At 43.2% G+C, this 19,121-nt stretch overlaps 1 protein-coding gene across 1 annotated transcript in view; it reads right to left on the bottom strand.

Moving 5' to 3' along the window:
* LOC122931114 (electroneutral sodium bicarbonate exchanger 1) overlaps positions 1–19,121 on the bottom strand; it is a 287,005-nt gene that overhangs the window by 155,082 nt on the left and 112,802 nt on the right. The window contains exon 2 of the mRNA XM_044285063.1: positions 230–311. Coding sequence (XP_044140998.1) covers positions 230–311 — 82 coding nt within the window. The remainder of the gene's footprint in view (positions 1–229; positions 312–19,121) is intronic.

The following is a 19,121-nucleotide window of genomic DNA, read 5'->3' as shown; positions in this document are numbered from 1 at the left end:
TAACCCTCTGGAGCCCTCTGGATACAGCATTGCCAGAGGGTATAGGAATGCCCACCAGCCCCATTGGCTATAATGGGGTCTGGCGGAGATACATGAAGGGATTCAGCCGGACAGACACCGTTGCTGCACACAATGGTTTTTGTCCGGGCGATTGCCGGCATTCTATGCCTGCCAGAGAGCACAGGACAATTCTGGTCCTCAAGTCGTATTTTCTTGCATTCAATCTTACCTTCAAGCTCTTCCTTTTCATAATGAATATTAAGAACGGAGCTGGTTCCACCCTGGTCAACAACAGCTTCTTCATCAGATCTCTGTTAAACAATATAATAAAAAGTGTCATATTAACAAAGGACAAGGCAAGTTGAACACATGAACACATTTAGAAATACATATACATTGCCTGTCCAAAAAAAATGTCGCCACCTGGATTTAACTAAGCAAATAGTTATGAGCCTCCTATTGGATAATTACTGCATGGGTGATTATCTTTCAGCTGGCAACAAGTTATTTAACCCCAACTGGTGCAATGAGTTGCTTCTCATTTCTTAAACAACCATGTCGAAAGACGCATCTCGTGGTCATGGAAAAATGTTAGTCTGTTTGAGAAGGGTCAAATCATTGGCATGCATCAAGCAGAGAAAACATCTAAGGAGATTGCAAAAACGACTAAAATTGGGTTAAGAACTGTCCAACGCATTATTAAAAACTGGAAGGATAGTGGGGACCCATCATATTCAAGGGAGCATAAAGATTGGACTCTGGAGCAATGGAAGAAGGTCATGTGGTCTGATGAGTCCAGATTTACCCTGTTCCAGAGTGATGGGTGCATCAGGGTAAGAAGAGAGGCAGATGAAGTGATGCACCCGTCATGCCTAGTGCCTACTGTACAAGCCTGTGGGGGCGGTGCTATGACCTGGGGTTGCTGCAGTTGGTCAGGTCTAGGTTCAGCAACAGTAAGTGCTCCAAGAATGAGGCCAGCTGACTACCTGAACATACTAAATGACCAGGTTATTCCATCAATGGAGTTTTTCTTCCCTGATGGCACAGACATATTCCAAGATGACAATGCCAGGATTCATCGGGCTCAAATTGTAAAAGAGTGGTTCAGGGAGCATGAGACATCATTTTCACCCATGGATTGGCCACCACAGAGTCCAGACCATAACCCCATTGAGAATCTTTGGGATGTGCTGGAGAAGGCTTTGCGCAGCAGTCAGACTCTCAATGCAAGATCTTGGTGAAAAATTAATGCAACACTGGATGGAAATAAATCTTGTGACATTGCAGAAGCTTATCGCAACAATGCCACAGCGAATGCGTGCCGTAATCAAAGCTAAAAGCAGTCCAACAAAATATTTTTGGTGGCGACTTTTTTTTGGGACGGGCAGTGTTTTTTTCAGCCATTATATATAGATGGTAGATATTTATTTAAAAATATTAAAATAAAAAATAAAATAAAAATTCGAATTTTTAAGTTCTTTCATGACTATGAATGTCATACAGAAATTGATATAATCGCCTCTTGGCAAAGCCGGAATAGCCACCTTTTGTGTGATACTATTAAAACCAAAAGTACTCAGACATGATTATAGCTCCATAAAATGGAAACACACTGAGATAATAAGAATTTACCGTATATTAAGCAGTAAATAGGAAGCTTCAAGCTATAAAGACATAATAAAATATAGTAGTACACAGAGTGAGTCAGAATGAGCTTGTAAGTTTATCCCTCACAGCTCTTACTATTATAGTCTTCACCCGCCTTTATGTCTTACAGGATTGTAAAAACCACAAATTAGCCCCTAGACCTGCTTCCTCTCAGCCAAAACTGACCCTTGTGGAAATCATTTTAGATTCACCACCTTGTGTAGTTCTTCTGGATAATTGTGTAACTGGCACAACTTAAAGGGGTTGTATCATCTCAGACAATGGGGGCATATCCTAGCACTGCATGTGCGCCGCACCTTCTGTGACTTTCAAGGCTCCGTTTATGAGATAGGTGCAGGTCCCAGAGGTGGGACCAGAACCTATCAGACAATGGGGGCATATCCTAGCAATATTCCCCCATTGTCTGAGATGATACAACCCCTTTAAGGAACTTTTTCCCAAAATAAGTCAAGGGGCATTCCCTTGCATGCCCCCAACATCAAAAGTCTCACATTGCTCCATACAAATCAGACATGTAGAATACATGAAAAGGAGTTATGAAAAGAAGTACATGTATTGAGGCCCAGGTTTGACTAGGGTTTGGAAAGTCTCTGTGGTACGTATTTAAGCATGAATAGTCTGTGCATACAGTACCATAGATGCAATGCAAGTTTATGGCGAGTCTGGATGGCCACCTAGGGTCTGTGGCTCCTGGAGGGCCAATGGTTGCCCAAAATATGCAAAGATTTGCTGCAAATTTAAGTTATGTTCCAAATTTTACAAAAACTGCAATAAAGCTGTGATATTCTGTGGTCCCTGAAGGAATGACCTACACTGAGACGTTCACATTATGTAATGTGTGCAGGTCTGGAAGTCAGAGGCCAAAGCGGCAATGATCCAATGAGTAAGGGTGTGAGTAGCTGTATGTAAGTGTATGGTATGTGTATAAGGTTAGAGGATCTGTAATTAAGGGGGATGGTCTTGAATCTAAATTTATTTAGCAAGTCTGGGCCTGTATTTAGGGGTCTTGTTTGGGATCTGTATTTTTATTTATTATGGGGGGGGGGGGTCTAAACTGGGGACTAAGATTTTAGGGTGGTTGGTCTGGAGCATGTATTTATTCTGGGGGGAATTCATTTAAGAGATCTGATCTGTGGTCTGAACTTATTTTGGGGTCCATCTGTGGTCAGAATTAATTCAGGAGTCTGGTGGTCGTCTAAATTAATTTGCGTAGCGACAGAGGATGGTAATGGCTGCAGAAGTAATGGGGAAAAAGACTTAGAAAAGTCATCATGGCAGTCTAGGTTGGATGGGAAAAAAAAAGAATAAAAAGATCATTTTCAGTCCCTGTATTTATAGTGAAGCTGGTGCCTCTCCTGACCCAACTGTTCCTAAAAACTTTTACACCACAAAACATACCATATACAGAAAGTTTCTGTGTTGCCCAGAACTAGGCAATACCTTTCACATTGTCAAAATGAGCCCGTATACAGTATATTATAGAAATGGGAAAATGGACTCAGCACAAGTCCTGCTTGAAGGAAAGCAATGGCCCGTACGCCAAGTCAATGCAACGCTAATACTAGAAGATCCTTGTAGATATCAAAAGACACCAGAAAATCCTCCAAAACATTAATTTTATTCCATCATTAAAAACTTTAAAAAATTTGCAACATTTAGGCTTTAACTGAAGTGTTTTTCTAGGTTATGCAGAATTTTTTGATCTTCACAGTCTGAGACTGTCAGTGTGACAGCATGGAAGGTAGGTGGTTGAAGCAGACTTGGAGGCCAAGTTAGGCTAACAGTCCAGGACCTATAATCTACTTAATCCACAGTTGCATACAGTCAAAACACAAGACTGTTATACATCACCATGGAGATAGGGAGTCCATTCCAGGCTGGTCTCATGGACAGTATAACGGGTGATGAAAAAAGAACAGTCTTGTAAGAATACAGCAGCTCACCCCGTCACCGTATGGATAAGGTGCTCACCCTCAGGACCTCAGAAAACAAGAGGAGGTGTAAGCAATATGAAGGGGCACACTCAGAAGGGAAACACAAGATAGTAACGAATAATGGACTTTATTAGTCTAAAAGCAAACCCCTACAAAATATATAAATACATACATGTAGACACACATATACCTATGCAAATGATGTGAAACTACAATAGGGAGGAATTCTCATGGGTAGTGTATTAAAGTCCCAAAATTCTGTGTATACAACAGCGTGCCAGCAATGTCCTATAAATATAAGTGTATAAACGTGGATACTGCTCGTATACCGAAACCACAGTGCACAATGTTTATGCTGCGCTGGATTCCGTAGCGTGTAAAAGACACAACTGGTACCAAGTGTCAGCTAAATCCAAAGTGTTCACTCCACAGTGCAATTGATTATATATAACTTATGCTTGCTCCATAGATTCTGTAATGCTCGCAAACGAGCGCGGTCTTACCCCTCTTCACTGCTTTCCGCAGCGCTGTATCCAGGCGGCCGTGCACTCACAGCGTGCTACGTAATGAGCTGGCCGTACATGGCGTCCCACGTAACCTGGTTGTCCGGGGGACAGAGTAGACGCTTTAATGACGTCACTGTTTGGCGACTGCTCTTCCAGCTTTTGGATTACTCTTCCAGCTTTTGGATTCAAGCAGGTTTTCTTACAAAGAAAAAAGAAATAAAGTAAGAAAACCTGCTTGAATCCAAAAGCTGGAAGAGTAATCCAAAAGCTGGAAGAGCAGTCGCCAAACAGTGACGTCATTAAAGCGTCTACTCGGTCCCCCAGACAACCAGGTTACGTGGGACGCCACGTACGGCCAGTACATTACGTAGCACGCTGTGAGTGCACGGCCGCCTGGATACAGCGCTGCGGAAAGCAGTGAAGAGGGGTAAGACATTACAGAATCTATGGAGCAAGCATAAGTTATATATCATCAATTGCACTGTGGAGTGAACACTTTGGATTTAGCTGACACTTGGTACCAGTTGTGTCTTTTACACGCTATGGAATCCAGCGCAGCATAAACATTGTGCACTGTGGTTTCGGTATACGTGCAGTATCCATGTTTATCCACGTATATTTATAGGACATTGCTGGCACGCTGTTGTATACACAGAATTTTGGGACTTTAATACACCCATGAGAATTCCTCCCTATTGTAGTTTCACATCATTTGCATAGGTATATGTGTGTCTACATGTATGTTTTTATATATTTTTTAGGGGTTTGCTTTTAGACTAATAAAGTCCATTATTCGTTACTATCTTGTGTTTCCCTTCTGAGTGTGCCCCTTCATATTGCTTACACCTCCTCTTGAAAAATAAACAGTGATGAGGGGTCCACAGATGCTGCATGCTAGGTCATGAAAATAGGTTGGAGGGTACCAAGAAACCTTTTCAGAGTTATGAGTGTTGTGGTATCAAGTAGAACCTAAAAAAGGGCCTAATTTTTGTATTTGCAATAGAGTCTCCTATCCAGCATGTTATGTAGCTTAATACAAAAACAGAGCACTGTGCACCCACTAAAGGCCATCAAATCCACAACCAATATGTTTAACCTACTCTAGCCATTCCTAGATGAAGGGAGTTACGTAATAACCTTGTTTAGTAGAGCATGAAGTCTCATTATTGTTATATTAATTGTTAATCTTTCAGATTCTGCAGACCAGATAATACATTCAAAGCTAAAATCCACACTAATGAGAATAAAGCTTTCAAAACTCCAAAATTTAATTATTGGCAGCAGAATTTCTACAATTATTGGCAGGAGAACAAAAAGCCCTGTGTTCACTTACTGTTCTGCAGCTATTTTTATATTGAGAAATAGCACACAATATAGCATCAGAATAGAAGTACAAGTTGTCTACGGAATATGGGGGCTGGAAACGCTGCCAGCCTCTTGGTGACATTTATGGAACAGACTTTGGAATACACAAGCCACTGATCTGTACAACTGCATGAACAAATCAGTAAAGCCTCAAGAATTACCTACAAGGATTACTAATGAAATGTGGTGTGATTCTTACACAAGTCACAATGGATACAATCTAACTAAACTAAAACCCAAAAACAATTGAATTTTTCATGTCTTTTAATGAGCACATTGCTCAAATATCTACACTGCAGGAAGAAAAATTAAATTAAACCTTGGATTTAATAATCTGTAAATAACCTTTAGCAGCAATCACCTACACCAAATACTTCCTGTAGCTGAAAATACAATTCACACAATGCTGAGGAGGAACTTTAGACCATTCCTCCTTGCAGATGTGTTTCAGTTCAACAAGGCATCAATGTGTTTATAGATGCCTTGTGTGTACAACATGTCTATGGGCTTAAAGGGGTTATCCCATCTGCGCTCTTGTCACAGGTAATGGGGAGGGGAAAACACCAGATAACACACAGAAGGAAATAGACCAGAGTCTAGGCCTCAAAGCTAAGGGAAAGGGATGGTGACCTCCTAGGAATCCCTAGACCTCTCCCCGACTCCTGTCAATATGAGTAGACCCCGAAGGTGGAAATACTCATACACCAGAACCTTAGCCCTGAAGACCCTGCAAAGCCCTAGGAGTGGTGGCAGGGAATGAGACTACCGGTTCCTTCCCAGATGAAGGAACCAGCAACTCCCTGAGCCCTAGAAAACAACAAAAACAAGCCAACAACAAAATGCTAAACAAAATGCACTTAGCTTAAAGAAGAATGGAGGAGCAGGAGATCCAAAGGAACAACACACCAGCTCAACCAACTCCAGCAGAAAATATCAACCACATGGTAAGCAGTGTGTCAGAACTGAATAGAGCCTCAGTAATGACCACAAGCTGCATCTGACAAGAGGTGTAGTTATTACTGAACAACAACACTTCAAAGAGAAAACAGAGAGACTGTCAGATACCCTCATGTGCTACCAGTCTCTCAGATCTTCTCACTTCTGTCATGGGAGGGACCATGACAGTACCCCCCCCCCCCCCCCCCCCACGGGTGACCTACGGAAACCCAGGGCCGAATTCAGGATGCGCCCTGTGAAAGGCCTTCACAAGGCGACAGGCATTAAAATCGCAGGAACCCACATTCTTTCCTGAGGACCGTAACCTTTCCAGTGCACGAGTTACTGAAGAGATCAACTGAAAATTCGTGAGTTCACTATCCTGGCAATCTGAAATTCAAGATTACTGTCCACCAAGACAGGAGCAGGAGCTAAGGAGGACGGTTCAGCAGGTTTGACATATCTTTTCAGTAATGATTTGTGAAAAACATTATGAATTTTTAAAATACCTTCAAGAATCTGGAACAAACTGAGTCCCCCTATCAGACACCACATCAGAGGGGATACCGTGTAGTTTCACGATGTTATCAACAAACACTTGTTCGAGAGTTTTAGCATTAGGTAGACCTAATAATGCTATAAAGTGCAACATCTTGCTGAAGCAATCAACAACCACCAAAATCACAGTTTTCCCTGAGAAATTAGACAAATCTGTGATAAAGTCCATTGACAAATGAGTCCACGGTCAGGACGGTATAGACAAGGGAAGTAGAGATCCTGAAGGCAGAGTATGTGTCACCTTGGCACGCACACAAGTCTCAAAAGCTGACACCTAGCCTTCAATACATTTATGCAATCCTGGCCCCCAGAATCTCTGGGAAATGAGATCAACCGTGGATCTGCTCCCAGGGTGTCCCTTAAGAACAGTACTGTGATGTACTTTAAACACCTTGTGCCATAGTTCCCTGGAGGACAAGAATCAGGTGCATCTCCCTGGGCCTCCAACACCTCTGCTTCAAGTTCAGGATAAAGGGCAGATACAACCACCCCATCAGCTAATATCGGGCCAGGATCTTCCGGGACAGCTACAGGACAAAGCATCCGCTTTGATGTTCTTAATCCCAGGGCGATAGGTGACAACTAAATTAAATCTGGTAAAAAACGACCATCTGGCCTGCCTTGGGTTCAGACGCTTAGCCGACTTCAGATAAGCCAGATTTTTGTGATCAGTAATTACCGCAATGGGATGAATCGCTTCTTCCAACCAATGACGCCATTCTTCAAAAGCCAGCTTAATGGCCAGCAACTCTTTATTACCTACATCATAATTTCTTTCAGCTTAGAGAGGTTTTTTTTAGAGAAAAAAGCACATGGGCGCCATTTGCTAGGAGAAGGACCCTGCGACAAGACTGCTCTAACCCCTACCTTGAATGAGTCAACTTCCACAATGAATGGCTGGGACACATCAGGTTGCACCAGTATAGCAACAGAAGAAAAACACTTCTTCAACATTGAACAGGCATGTAATGCCTCATCAGACCAGACTGAGAAATCTGCACCTCTCTTAGTCATATCTGTTAATGGTTTCACAACAGTCGATCAATTCAAGATAAATTTACGGTAGTAGTTGGTGAACCCAAAAAAAAACAAAAAAAAACGCATGAGCGCTTTGAGATTTTCGGGTCGATCCCAGTCCAACACAGCACAGACTTTTTCCGGATCCATAGGAGAACCCGAAGATGAGAGTAGGTAACCCAGGAATTGCACTTCCAGAACTGCAAATACACACTTCTCCATCTTAGCATACAATTTATTCTCCCTTAGGATCTGTAGGACATGTCTCACGTGATCATGATGCTTCTCCATGTCGGGGGGTATAAATAAAAATATCATCCAGATACACCACCACCAACCTGCCCACCAGATGATGAAAGATGTCATTGATCAAATGTTGAAAAATAGCAGGAGCATTGGTCAACCCAAAAGGCATGACCAAATTCTCAAAATGACCTTCAGGGGTATTAAAGGCCGTCTTCCATTTGTCCCCCTCCTTACCAGATTATATGCCCCCCTCAAATCCAACTTAGAGAACACCTTGGCACTGACAATCTGATTGAACCCTAGTGCCTCGAACATTCTGTCCTGAGTGGACAGAGGTTCCTTAATTTCTTCAATATTCATGGTGGCTCGTATGGTCTTTAATAGTCTTTCTGTATCCTCTGGGGTACAGAAGGGTCTCCCTAAGGCCCCTTTCACACGGGCGAGATTTCCGCACGGGTGCAATGCGTGAGGTGAACACATTGCACCCGCACTGAATCCGGACCCATACTTTTCTATGGGGCTGTGCACATGAGTTGTGATTTTCACGCATCACTTGTGCGTTGCTTGAAAATCGCAGCATGCTCCTCTTAGTGCGTTTTTCACGTAACGCAGAGCCCATAGAAATGAATGGGGTTGCGTGAAAATAGCAAGCATCCGCAAGCAAGTGCGGATGCGGTGCGATTTTCACGCATGGTTGCTAGGAGACGATCGGGATGGGGACCCGATCATTATTATTTTCCCTTATAACATGGTTATAAGGGAAAATAATAGCATTCTGAATACAGAATGCTTAGTAAAATAGTGCTGGAGGGGTTAAAAAAATATATAATAATGATTTAACTCACCTTAATCCACTTGTTTACGCAGCCAGCATCTCTTCTGTCTTCATCTGTGAGGAGAAGGACCTTTGATGACGTCACTACGCTCATCATATGATCCATCAACATTGGTGATGGATCATGTGAATGACCATGTGATGAGCGTAGTGACATCATCAAAGGTCCTTTTCCTCACAGATGAAGACAGAAGAGATGCCGGCTGCGCAAACAAGTGGATTAAGGTGAGTTAAATTATTATTATTATTATTTTTAACCCCTACAGCCCTATTGTACTATGCATTCTGTAGTCAGAATGCTATTATTTTCCCTTATAACCATGTTATAAGGGGAAATAATAAAATCTACACAACCTTGAACCCAAACCTGAACTTCTGTGAAGAAGTTCGGGTCTGGGTACCACATTCAGTTTTTTATCACGCGCTTGCAAAACACATTGCACCCGCACGATAAAAACTGAACAACGGAACTCAATCGCAGTCAAAACTGACTGCAATTGCGTACCTACTCGCGCGGGTTTGCCGCAATGCACCGGGACACATCCGGACACGCTCGTGTGAAAGAGGACTAAGTCATCATCAGAGGATTCTGACCCGTCATTTGATAGAATCTCTCCCTCATCAGAGCCGAGTTCCTCCTGAAGATCCGACCTTTGCTATCTCTGCGAGGTAGAGGGTCGTGGAGAACTTGGTGATAATCTTGTGTCAATTGCAGTCTTAACCTCATCCTTTATCATACTTCTTATAGAATCAAGGAAAGAAGGTGACTCCTCAGTCACTACTTTGTCCGTACATCTGGGACATAACGCTTTTTTTAGTTTTGGACGGAAGGGACTTCCTGCATATCGCACACTTCTTCCGTCCTAGAGATACATCAGAGGCCTTTGTGGTTCTGGTTTCCCTGACCTACAAGGTAATATAGATAGTTTAGGGCTTCTGATTGAGAACGACCATGCAGTCCACCGGCACCACACCAGTGGGGAATTGCTAACATTTGTGCCCCCCACCTTCACTCTACCATCCAAATAACATAACATATTTGGGAGGAGGCTTACCGGGCCCTGGGCCATAGGAGGATCCACAGTCTTGCGGGACATCACAGGAGCGTCCACAGCAGCTGACATGCTGCAACAACGCTAGTAGCTCCCGGCATCCCTGATATAAGCAAGCCCTCTGACGTCATCCGAGCGCCAGAAGTGACATGCAGAAGCATGGACAAAGGAATTCTTGGCCCTAGAGAACTTCCGGCCTGTTTTCACTCCACACTGGTGCGCGATCCCTTGTTCCCCACAATGCCAGAAGCGGGGGAACAGAAACCCGGGGCTGCCTTCATAGAAGGGCTTATGCCAAGGTACGGGCTAGAGGAAGCTCCTCACTTCACCCGTCCTCTGCAAGGCCCTCCCGAAACAGGGCAATAGTAACAGGCCGTGCGATATCCAATTAACCCCTGCACGGCAGGAGCGGCTTCCACGCGATCCCGAGGACAGGAAACAACAAAAACTGAAGGTAAGGGGAGGGGGCCTTTTAAACTTGTGCTTCTACATTGTTTCCTGTCCTAGGTGGCAGAGACTTCATCCTCCTGGAGTGCCGGGGAAAATACTCATACACCGTAACCTTAGCCCTGGAGTCCCTGAAAATCTCTAGGAGTGGTGGCAGGGAATGAAACTACCAGTTCCTTCCCAGATAAAGGAACCAGCGTCTCCCTGAGGCCTAGAAAACAACAAACACAAGCTAACAACAAAATGCACTTAGCTTGAAGGATGGAGGGCAGGAGATCCAAAGGAACAACACACCAGCTCAACCAACTCCAGCAGGAAATATCAACCGCATGGTAAGCAGTGTGAGTCAGAACTGAATAGAGCCTCAGTAATGACCACAAGCTGCATCTGACAAGAGGTGTGGTCATTACCAAACAACAACACTGCAAGGAGAAAACAGAGAGACTGTCAGATACCGTCATGTGCCGCCAGTCTCTCAGATCTTCTCACCTCTGTCATTGGAGGGACTGTGACAGCTCTTCGTTAACCTTCCACCGCCATAGGTCTCCTCGTCCTGTATCTTCCTGGGGCGGTAGCATCAGGCTTGATTGACAGTACAGGAAAGTCCCGCTCTGGTGATATCATCGCGCCGCTTGCTTGTACGAGCACTCTCCCAACGCAGCTGCTAGCATTGTCCAATAGCCGCTTCGTCAGTGAGGGAGTATTACAGGATCCTGAGCCCTGGCCATGGTAAGAGTGGTTGCAGAAAGCTACTGCTCATGCCTGGGGCTGTTTAATTAGTTTAAATGGAGCTGCATTGAGGGGTTGGAACAGGAAAGAGCACATGCGCAAATATGCGCACTTCAAAGTACCCGGCCGGCCAGCCGACAAGGTAAAAGAAGAAGACAATGTGCAAGCATGGCCACCATTGCACTATCGCTGCAGTGGTCAAAATTAATGACTACTATGTGTAAACACAGATCACAGAAAAAAAAATACAGAGAAAGGGAGGAGAAATTAATAATTACATGTATTGGGTAAGTTGAATGTGGTGGTATAAGGAATGCAATCAATGCTACTTCACAAGATGGAAGACAACTCATTTAAAGTCAGGACACTGACTAGGCAATTCAAAAACACACATCTTCCTTCATTCTTTAGTAGATTTACTTCAGTTTTTTGGGTCCTGTTTTATCACCCAGCATGTCTTCAGCTTGATGGCATGGACTGCTGCCCTGCTTATGGGTGTTTTTTCAGGTTGCTGTTGAAAGTTGATGGACGGAGAATAGTCTGCTGAGTTGAGGTAGTCAATTCCAGAATATGGGGAAAACACGAGAAACACTTTGTGAGGAGCAGAGAAGAGGAAAGCAAAGAAGGAGGTCTTGAGAGTATTGAAGATTACATGTGGAGAGGCAGCAAGAGTAGGTCAAAGATGTAGGGAGAGGCTGTCAACAGTCTTGTACTGTAGGTCATTAATATTTTGAACTGAATTTGCTTGGAAATGAGTAGCCAATGTAAGAATTGGAAGAGAGGAAGGTTGGAGGAGAAGTGAGGGAAGATGTGGATTAACCAGGCAAAAAACTGATTAGTAGTAGCTTGCCTATCATTAATGACCATTTAGTTTTGCAGAACTGCTTGACTAATGAGCAATAAGCGATACATTTTTTGAAGATCCAATACCAAACAGCTGTGACTCACATGTCAGCAAGATTTTCATCGCATCATGGGGCATCTTCAACACCCACCAGCCCTCCCTCTGGATGTACCCGAATGGAGGAGAAGCAGGGGAACAGAACAGAGAGTTAGGTAGAGAAGTTGCGCGTACTGCAGGACGAAGTTTTCTCTGATGTTGTTAATCTTGTTTTTTGAAGTATAAGACAAAATCCTCCCCTTAGATGAGAGACGTGGGAATGGGTGACAAGGGACAGAGTAGGGAGCTAAAAATATTTAATAATTTTTTGGGGAGTTGTTAAGCATATGAGAAAATATGAGAGTACCAAATACATCTGAAAGAAGTCAACTGATTTGCCCATAGAAATGATAGCCAATACCAATTCCAAGTTTACTTGCATACTTGGGTATTCAGGCTATAAGCTACACATCGGCTACTGGATAGTGGATACGTACACTGTTACCCCTCCTACCAAACGCATTTATATGTAGAAAGCCAACACAACTATATCAATTTATTGTGAATATACAGAAATACCATTTCTGATTTCCAAAAATGCCATTTTTTTAAACACTGTGCAGTTCTCCTTTTCCATGACCCAATGAAGTTCCCATTAGACATAGCCTACAATTTTTAAAAACAATCTCACTTTCTGCTACTCACAGTAAGTTTCATGCTTTTGATACTTTTGATCCTATCTTACATTATACCTAAGTAATGTAGATTCATTGCAGCAGGTGAAAAAGTAATTAGGCGAGAAAAAGCTTATGGATATCTTCTACTAATTTCTTGGCTTTTTCCACTCTCTAACTTGACCTTTAACTCACTGAAACACAAAGGGAACAGGGAAATCAATTGGAACATCCTTTCGAGCACATCATTTCCAATTACACTTCTCTGTAATGAGATCTGGACCAGGCAGCTTCACTGTGAAAACGGCATAGATCTAGGATAACTATACAAATCCTGCCTAATATTGTGTAGGTCCCCCTCGTTTCACCAACACAGCTTTGACCCGTCATGGCATGGACTCCACGAGACCTCTGAAGGTGTCCTGTGTTATTTGGCACCAGGACGTTAGCAGCAGATCTTTAAGTCCTGTAAACTCATGAAAGCAGTTGTCTAGGGTATAGATATTGACGCCCCATCTTCGGGATAGGTCATCAATATAAGATTGGCGAAGGTCTGACTCGCGGCCCCCGCACTTGCGTGAGCACTGTGTCCTCTCCAGTGTCTACCTGCATGCTGCATTCCTGGTAGCAGTGGTGCAATGTAATTATATCTTCCTCTCCCATTCTCTTCAATGTCATGAACACCTGCAATTACACTGCAATGATGCTACAAGGGAGGCGGCGTGCGGGTAAAGAGGATGCAGTGTTCACATAAGCGCCACAGCCCCTTCAAACAGCTGGTCGGCAGGGGTGCTGTGAGTCGGACCCCCACCAATCTTATATTTATGACCTATCCTAAACACAGGCTATAGATATCTGTAGCTTGGAGAACCGTTTAATCTACCATATGTAATTAGTTAAGAGGACGGGGCAGTTGGGAAAGAAGCTCACTCTACTGTACCACTAATCCAGGGGGATTTCTGGTTCAGTTTTTTCAATCTATATCAAAGCTCACAAAATTTAAAATTCACATTTTAGCCTCACCCTTTCCAACTGAAACTCTTAAAACTGCATATAAATGACTTATTTTATACAAATTAAAGCAAACCCCACCTCTCTGTGGTTTCAATGAGGCTTGTGGATACACTGCTGAGGCCTGTGATTGGCTGCAGTAGCGCATTAGATCTGATCTGTGCAGGAAGTTTACATGTGGGGACAGGAAGTGCAGTGAAGACAGCCCAAGAGCCATGGAGCTGGAACAGAGCGACAGGAAGGGAGCAGTGAGCATGGATTTCTCAACAGGTACCGATGATTAAAAATAAAAATGGACAACCCCATTAAGCTGCTACACTACATTTTTTGATTTGTAAACTAAAATCCAAAAAATACCAGCCTTGTGCTTTTTCTGTGTTTTTATTAAACTAAATTATTATAAGCAGCACGCTACTGCTAAAAGATTTACCATGTTTACTAGCAGTCAGAGGTACATGACTGATTCCAAGAGCTTGTACTCAGTAGAATGCACTTTATAGATGGGACAGAACCAATGCAGGGAAGTTCCTAAAATGTGCCTTTTTAAGCATAAAGAGGACGCCTCTTGCATTGCATGCAGACCAGTGCAGTAAATGCTGTGCTAAATGGTAATCGGCTGAACTAGAATATAAGGAACAAGAACACGAGTTATAAAATGCGCTAAAAGGGTGGGGTCTCCAAATGGAGAGCTTGTAAGATAGAGCAGGTTACGCTGGACTCATGCATCAGGAGTATATTAATCCATACTCCCTGAGCAAAGGGGACCTGAGATTGTGTCTTTGGGTTTTCATAAGCTGTAAGCCATAATCATCCAAGTTATAACATATAAAGGCTTGGAATATCTTGCTTTACCGAGCAATATATATATATATATATATATATATATATATATATATATATATATATATACACACACACACTTTTTTCTATATACTGAATAAGGATGCATTCACACAACTGTATGTATTCGCAAAAAATATGAATAATTTCCGTATTGCATCCATTTTTTTTTTTTTGCGGACCCACTGTAACCATGCCTATTGTTGTCCGCTAAAACAGACAAGAATAGAACATGTTCTATCTTTTTTGCGGGACTGCAGAACGGACATACGGATGCGGTGTGCTGGCCGCATTTTTTATGGACCCATTCAAATGAATGGGTCCGCATCCAATCCGTAAGAATGCTGACTAAAAATATGGTCATGTGAATGGGGCCTAAAAAGTATGCTAATCCATGCCTGTCCTGCATATGCGTATGGAACTGAGGTATACCCTGAAGTAACGAATGAGAACTACCCTGCAGGGAGGTTGTTCCAAACATCTTGGAGAACTAACCACAGATCTTTTGTTAATGTAGGTTTGCTCAAATCCTGTAATCTCAGACAGATGTCGAGGTCAGGGCTCTGTGGGGCCATATCATCACTTTCAGGACTCCTTGTTCTTCTTTACCCTGAAGATAATTCTTATGACATCGTGTGTATGCTTGGGATCATTGTCCTGCTGCAGAATACATTTGGAGCCAATCAGGCCCCTCCATGATGGTACTGCATGGTAGATAAGTATCTGACTGTATATCTAAGCAATTATTAGTAGTGTTGAGCGAACTTGTGTTTTAAGTTCGGTGTCTAAAGTTCAGGTTATCGAAGAATCGCGTTATGGATTCTAAATTCTGTTATGGTCCGTGGTAGCGGAATCCATAACGCGATTCTTCGATAACCTGAACTTTAGACGCCGAACTTAAAACACAAGTTCGCTCAACACTAATTATTAGTACTCTTGAAAGCGTTCTCATTTTGCAGCATGTTTTGCACACCTGCCTAAAACATATACAATACTTATCTACATAGCCAAAAACGAGATGAGAAAAGAGGCTAAGCAATGTTAATGAACTGAAACATATACAAAGAATTAATATTTTAAAGAGGTTGTCTCAGAAGGACAACCTGGCGATGAACTGATCACTATAGGTCCAAGTTCTCCAACCCTATTTATCAGTGGGTATCAGCTGGTGAAGCGGCATTTGGCCACACCAATACCTTGTAGAAGCTCAAATGAATGGCCACCTATAACATGTATGGATGTACTAGGTCCACCAGATCGGGAGCCACTATTACACCAGACCTCTCCGTTCTGCCTCACAGAAGGGCAACCTAACAGCCATGTACTTTTGTCCCAAAAGAGCATATGCACAGGGGTTGACCTTATAAGTTTTTTAAATGTTGAACTTGAAGTTTTAAACATTTTAGGCTTTATGTTTTTTACTAGTTTGTTTGTCCACATCTTCTGAAGAATCCTGCTTTCTCAAGGGCATGCACTATAGCATGTGTATATTTTTTGTTCTATCGGATGCCACAGACAAGGAGCATCAGCTGCCTCTAGCATGTACATTGATTTTGAGTTAAACATCTCCTGTGAACCAGTTTACAGATTTCTTTTTACATCGGATGAAATAACACTCGACATTGCCACTGAATGCATTCCTCATTCTGTAATGAAACTGTACAAGGGATTAGGTCAGAGCCAGTCCAGCACCCAGATAGTCCTTCCACCCCACACGGTAATGACTGGACTGGAAATTAAAGGGGTTGGATAAAATTTAAAAAAAACAAACAGCACCACATCAGTCTACAGACTGTGTATGGTAAACACACCAACAACCACCAGACTATCAGCACCAAAAGTTCCACAGTAGTCAATTACATAAAAATAAACAAACACCTCATATATAATAAATATTCATATAAGTTTTATTAATAATCCAATAAATAAAAATGCAAACATTACCCAAAGAGGACACTAGAGGGCACTAAGATATTAGGTCATTATAATAAGGGTCCATTCTTAAGTCCATAAGAATGGTCCGGATCCGTTCCACAACTATGCGGAATGGGTGCGGACTCATTTATTTTTAATGGGGCAGGAAAAGATGCGGACAGCACACAGTGTGCTGTCCGCATCCACATTTCCGGTCCGCGGCCCTGAACTTCCAGTTCGCGGTTCCGCAAAAAAATAGAGCATGTCCTATTCTTGTCCACAGCTGCGGACAAGAATAGGAATCCTCTATATAGTGCCGGCCATGTGCGGTTGTCAATGTTTTATAGTGCCGGCCACTACGGACGTCTGAATGGACCCTTAAAGGGGTTGTCCGAGTTCTATTTATTGATGACCTATCCTCAGGATAGGTCATGAATATCAGATCAGCTGGGGTCCGACACCCGGGACCCCCGCCGATCTGCTGTTTGAAGAGAAGGCGCGCGTTGTGCCAGCGCCGCCTCCTCTTTTAGCCGTTGCATCTGCAGCGGTAAGCAGGTGCAATTACACCCAAGAAACTGTACCATAGAAATGAATGGGACGGTTAGGTGTAATTGCACCTGCTTACCGCTGCAGATGCAACAGCTAGAAGGTAAACAGTGAAGAGGAGGCGGCGCTGGCACAGCGTGCGCCTTCTCCTCAAACAGCTGATCGGCGGGGGTCCCGGGTGTTGGACCCCAGCCAATCTGATATTGATGACCTATCCTGGGGATAGGTCATCAATAAATATCACTCGGACAACCCCTTTAAGGATCCATTCAGTTGTCCGTAGTGGCCGGCACTATAAAACTCTGACACCGCACCAGCACCAGAAGTCGCGCTGCATTTTTTCTGGAAGAGTAAAAATACTCCTCTTACCATTTTTGAGGAGTATTTTTAGCCGATGAGGAGTATAAAGGATATTTATAAATACTTCCTCCTCAACTCACACCAGAGTGAGTTGAAGAGGAAGTATTTATAAATATCCTTTATACACCAGCTCACACTACTAACCTGATCACCAGATTTGGTGGAGAACCAATTTTTTTTATAAAAGAACACAATAAAGTTGTTTTTAACGTACCTTATTCAGGCAGTTAATAGTGGTCTCAGATTGGATGCTAATGCTATGTAGGCTTAGTGTGGCACAGAGAGCTCTGCAGGGTCAGGTTGGCACAGTATGAGGCTATGTAGGCTTAGTGTGGCACAGAGAGCTCTGCAGGGTCAGGTTGGCACAGTATGAGGCTATGTAGGCTTAGTGTGGCACAGAGAGCTCTGCAGGGTCAGGTTGGCACAGTATGAGGCTATGTAGGCTTAGGGTAGCACAGGGCTCTGCAGGGTCAGGGTGGTAGGCTTAGGGTAGCACAGTGTGATAATGTACTGTATGTAGTGCACATAGTGCTCACATGCTTCTTTTCATTATACAGTAAATTTAATCCGAGTCGTCAATGAGGAATTATGGAAATTCTATAAATGAATGTAGCTGTGGACTTTTTTTGTGATATAGCAAACTCATGAAAGGGAGAAGATTAACCCTACAGACCTACAACATATGCTCTTCAACCAGGGAATTTTAAAATCCAGGATTTCAGGACTTTAAAGAGGTTGTCCCACAAAAAATACTCTACAGTTTTCAGACCAGCACCTGGATCTGAATAACTGCATGCAATTAAAAACCTTGTAAAGCGCCACCTGCTGTTTGCTCTTTTTCAAGATTCTTTGTCCAGCTCACTGACATGGAAGCACATACTCAGTTCCATCCTTCGGACGCAGCAAAATGGACACACTCCCCTGATAAAGGACACGTCCTCTGAGCTGCCAGCTTGGAATAAATCTAGCAGAGAAATTGGAGCAGTGAATGTGGAGGTCTCTGGATCCATGTGAGGTACAGGGCTGGTTCTAGCTTTGTTAGAAAGAGATGGTCATGTACTATATCAGAGGTGGCCAACCTTACATACACAAAGAGCCAAAAAAACAACAACTTATGACTACCAGGAGCCACAAGCTATACATTTACACACGAGTCACCGTATTTTCCGCCCTACAAGATGCACCTAGGTTTTAACAAAGAAAAATAAGATAAAAAAATATATTTTTCATCAGACCTCAGATCAGACTCCTAAATCAGATCCCCAATCCTCATCAGACCTCCAAAACAGACCCCCAATGCTCGGATTAGACAACACAAATCAGACTCCCAGTGTCAGACCCTCAGTGCTCAGATCTCCCCCCCATGCTCACATCCCCCCCCCCCCCCCCATGCTCCGATCTCCCCCCTTCTCAGATCTGACCCCAATGCTCAGATCTGACCAATCCATGCTCAAACAAGACCCCCCATGCTCAGATCAGACCCCCATTGCCCAGATCAGGACCCCCTCCCATGCTCAGATCTATAATTTAAAAAAAAATCTCTTTCCTGTCCTGATCAGGCACTGAGCTCCTGCTCGGGCACCTGCTACTCTGCAGGTCTGAC

Source organism: Bufo gargarizans, chromosome 3 (genome assembly GCF_014858855.1).
Source record: "Bufo gargarizans isolate SCDJY-AF-19 chromosome 3, ASM1485885v1, whole genome shotgun sequence".
NCBI lineage: Eukaryota > Metazoa > Chordata > Amphibia > Anura > Bufonidae > Bufo > Bufo gargarizans.
Note: the sequence above shows the minus strand (reverse complement) of the source record. Positions and strands in the feature narration are given on the sequence as shown.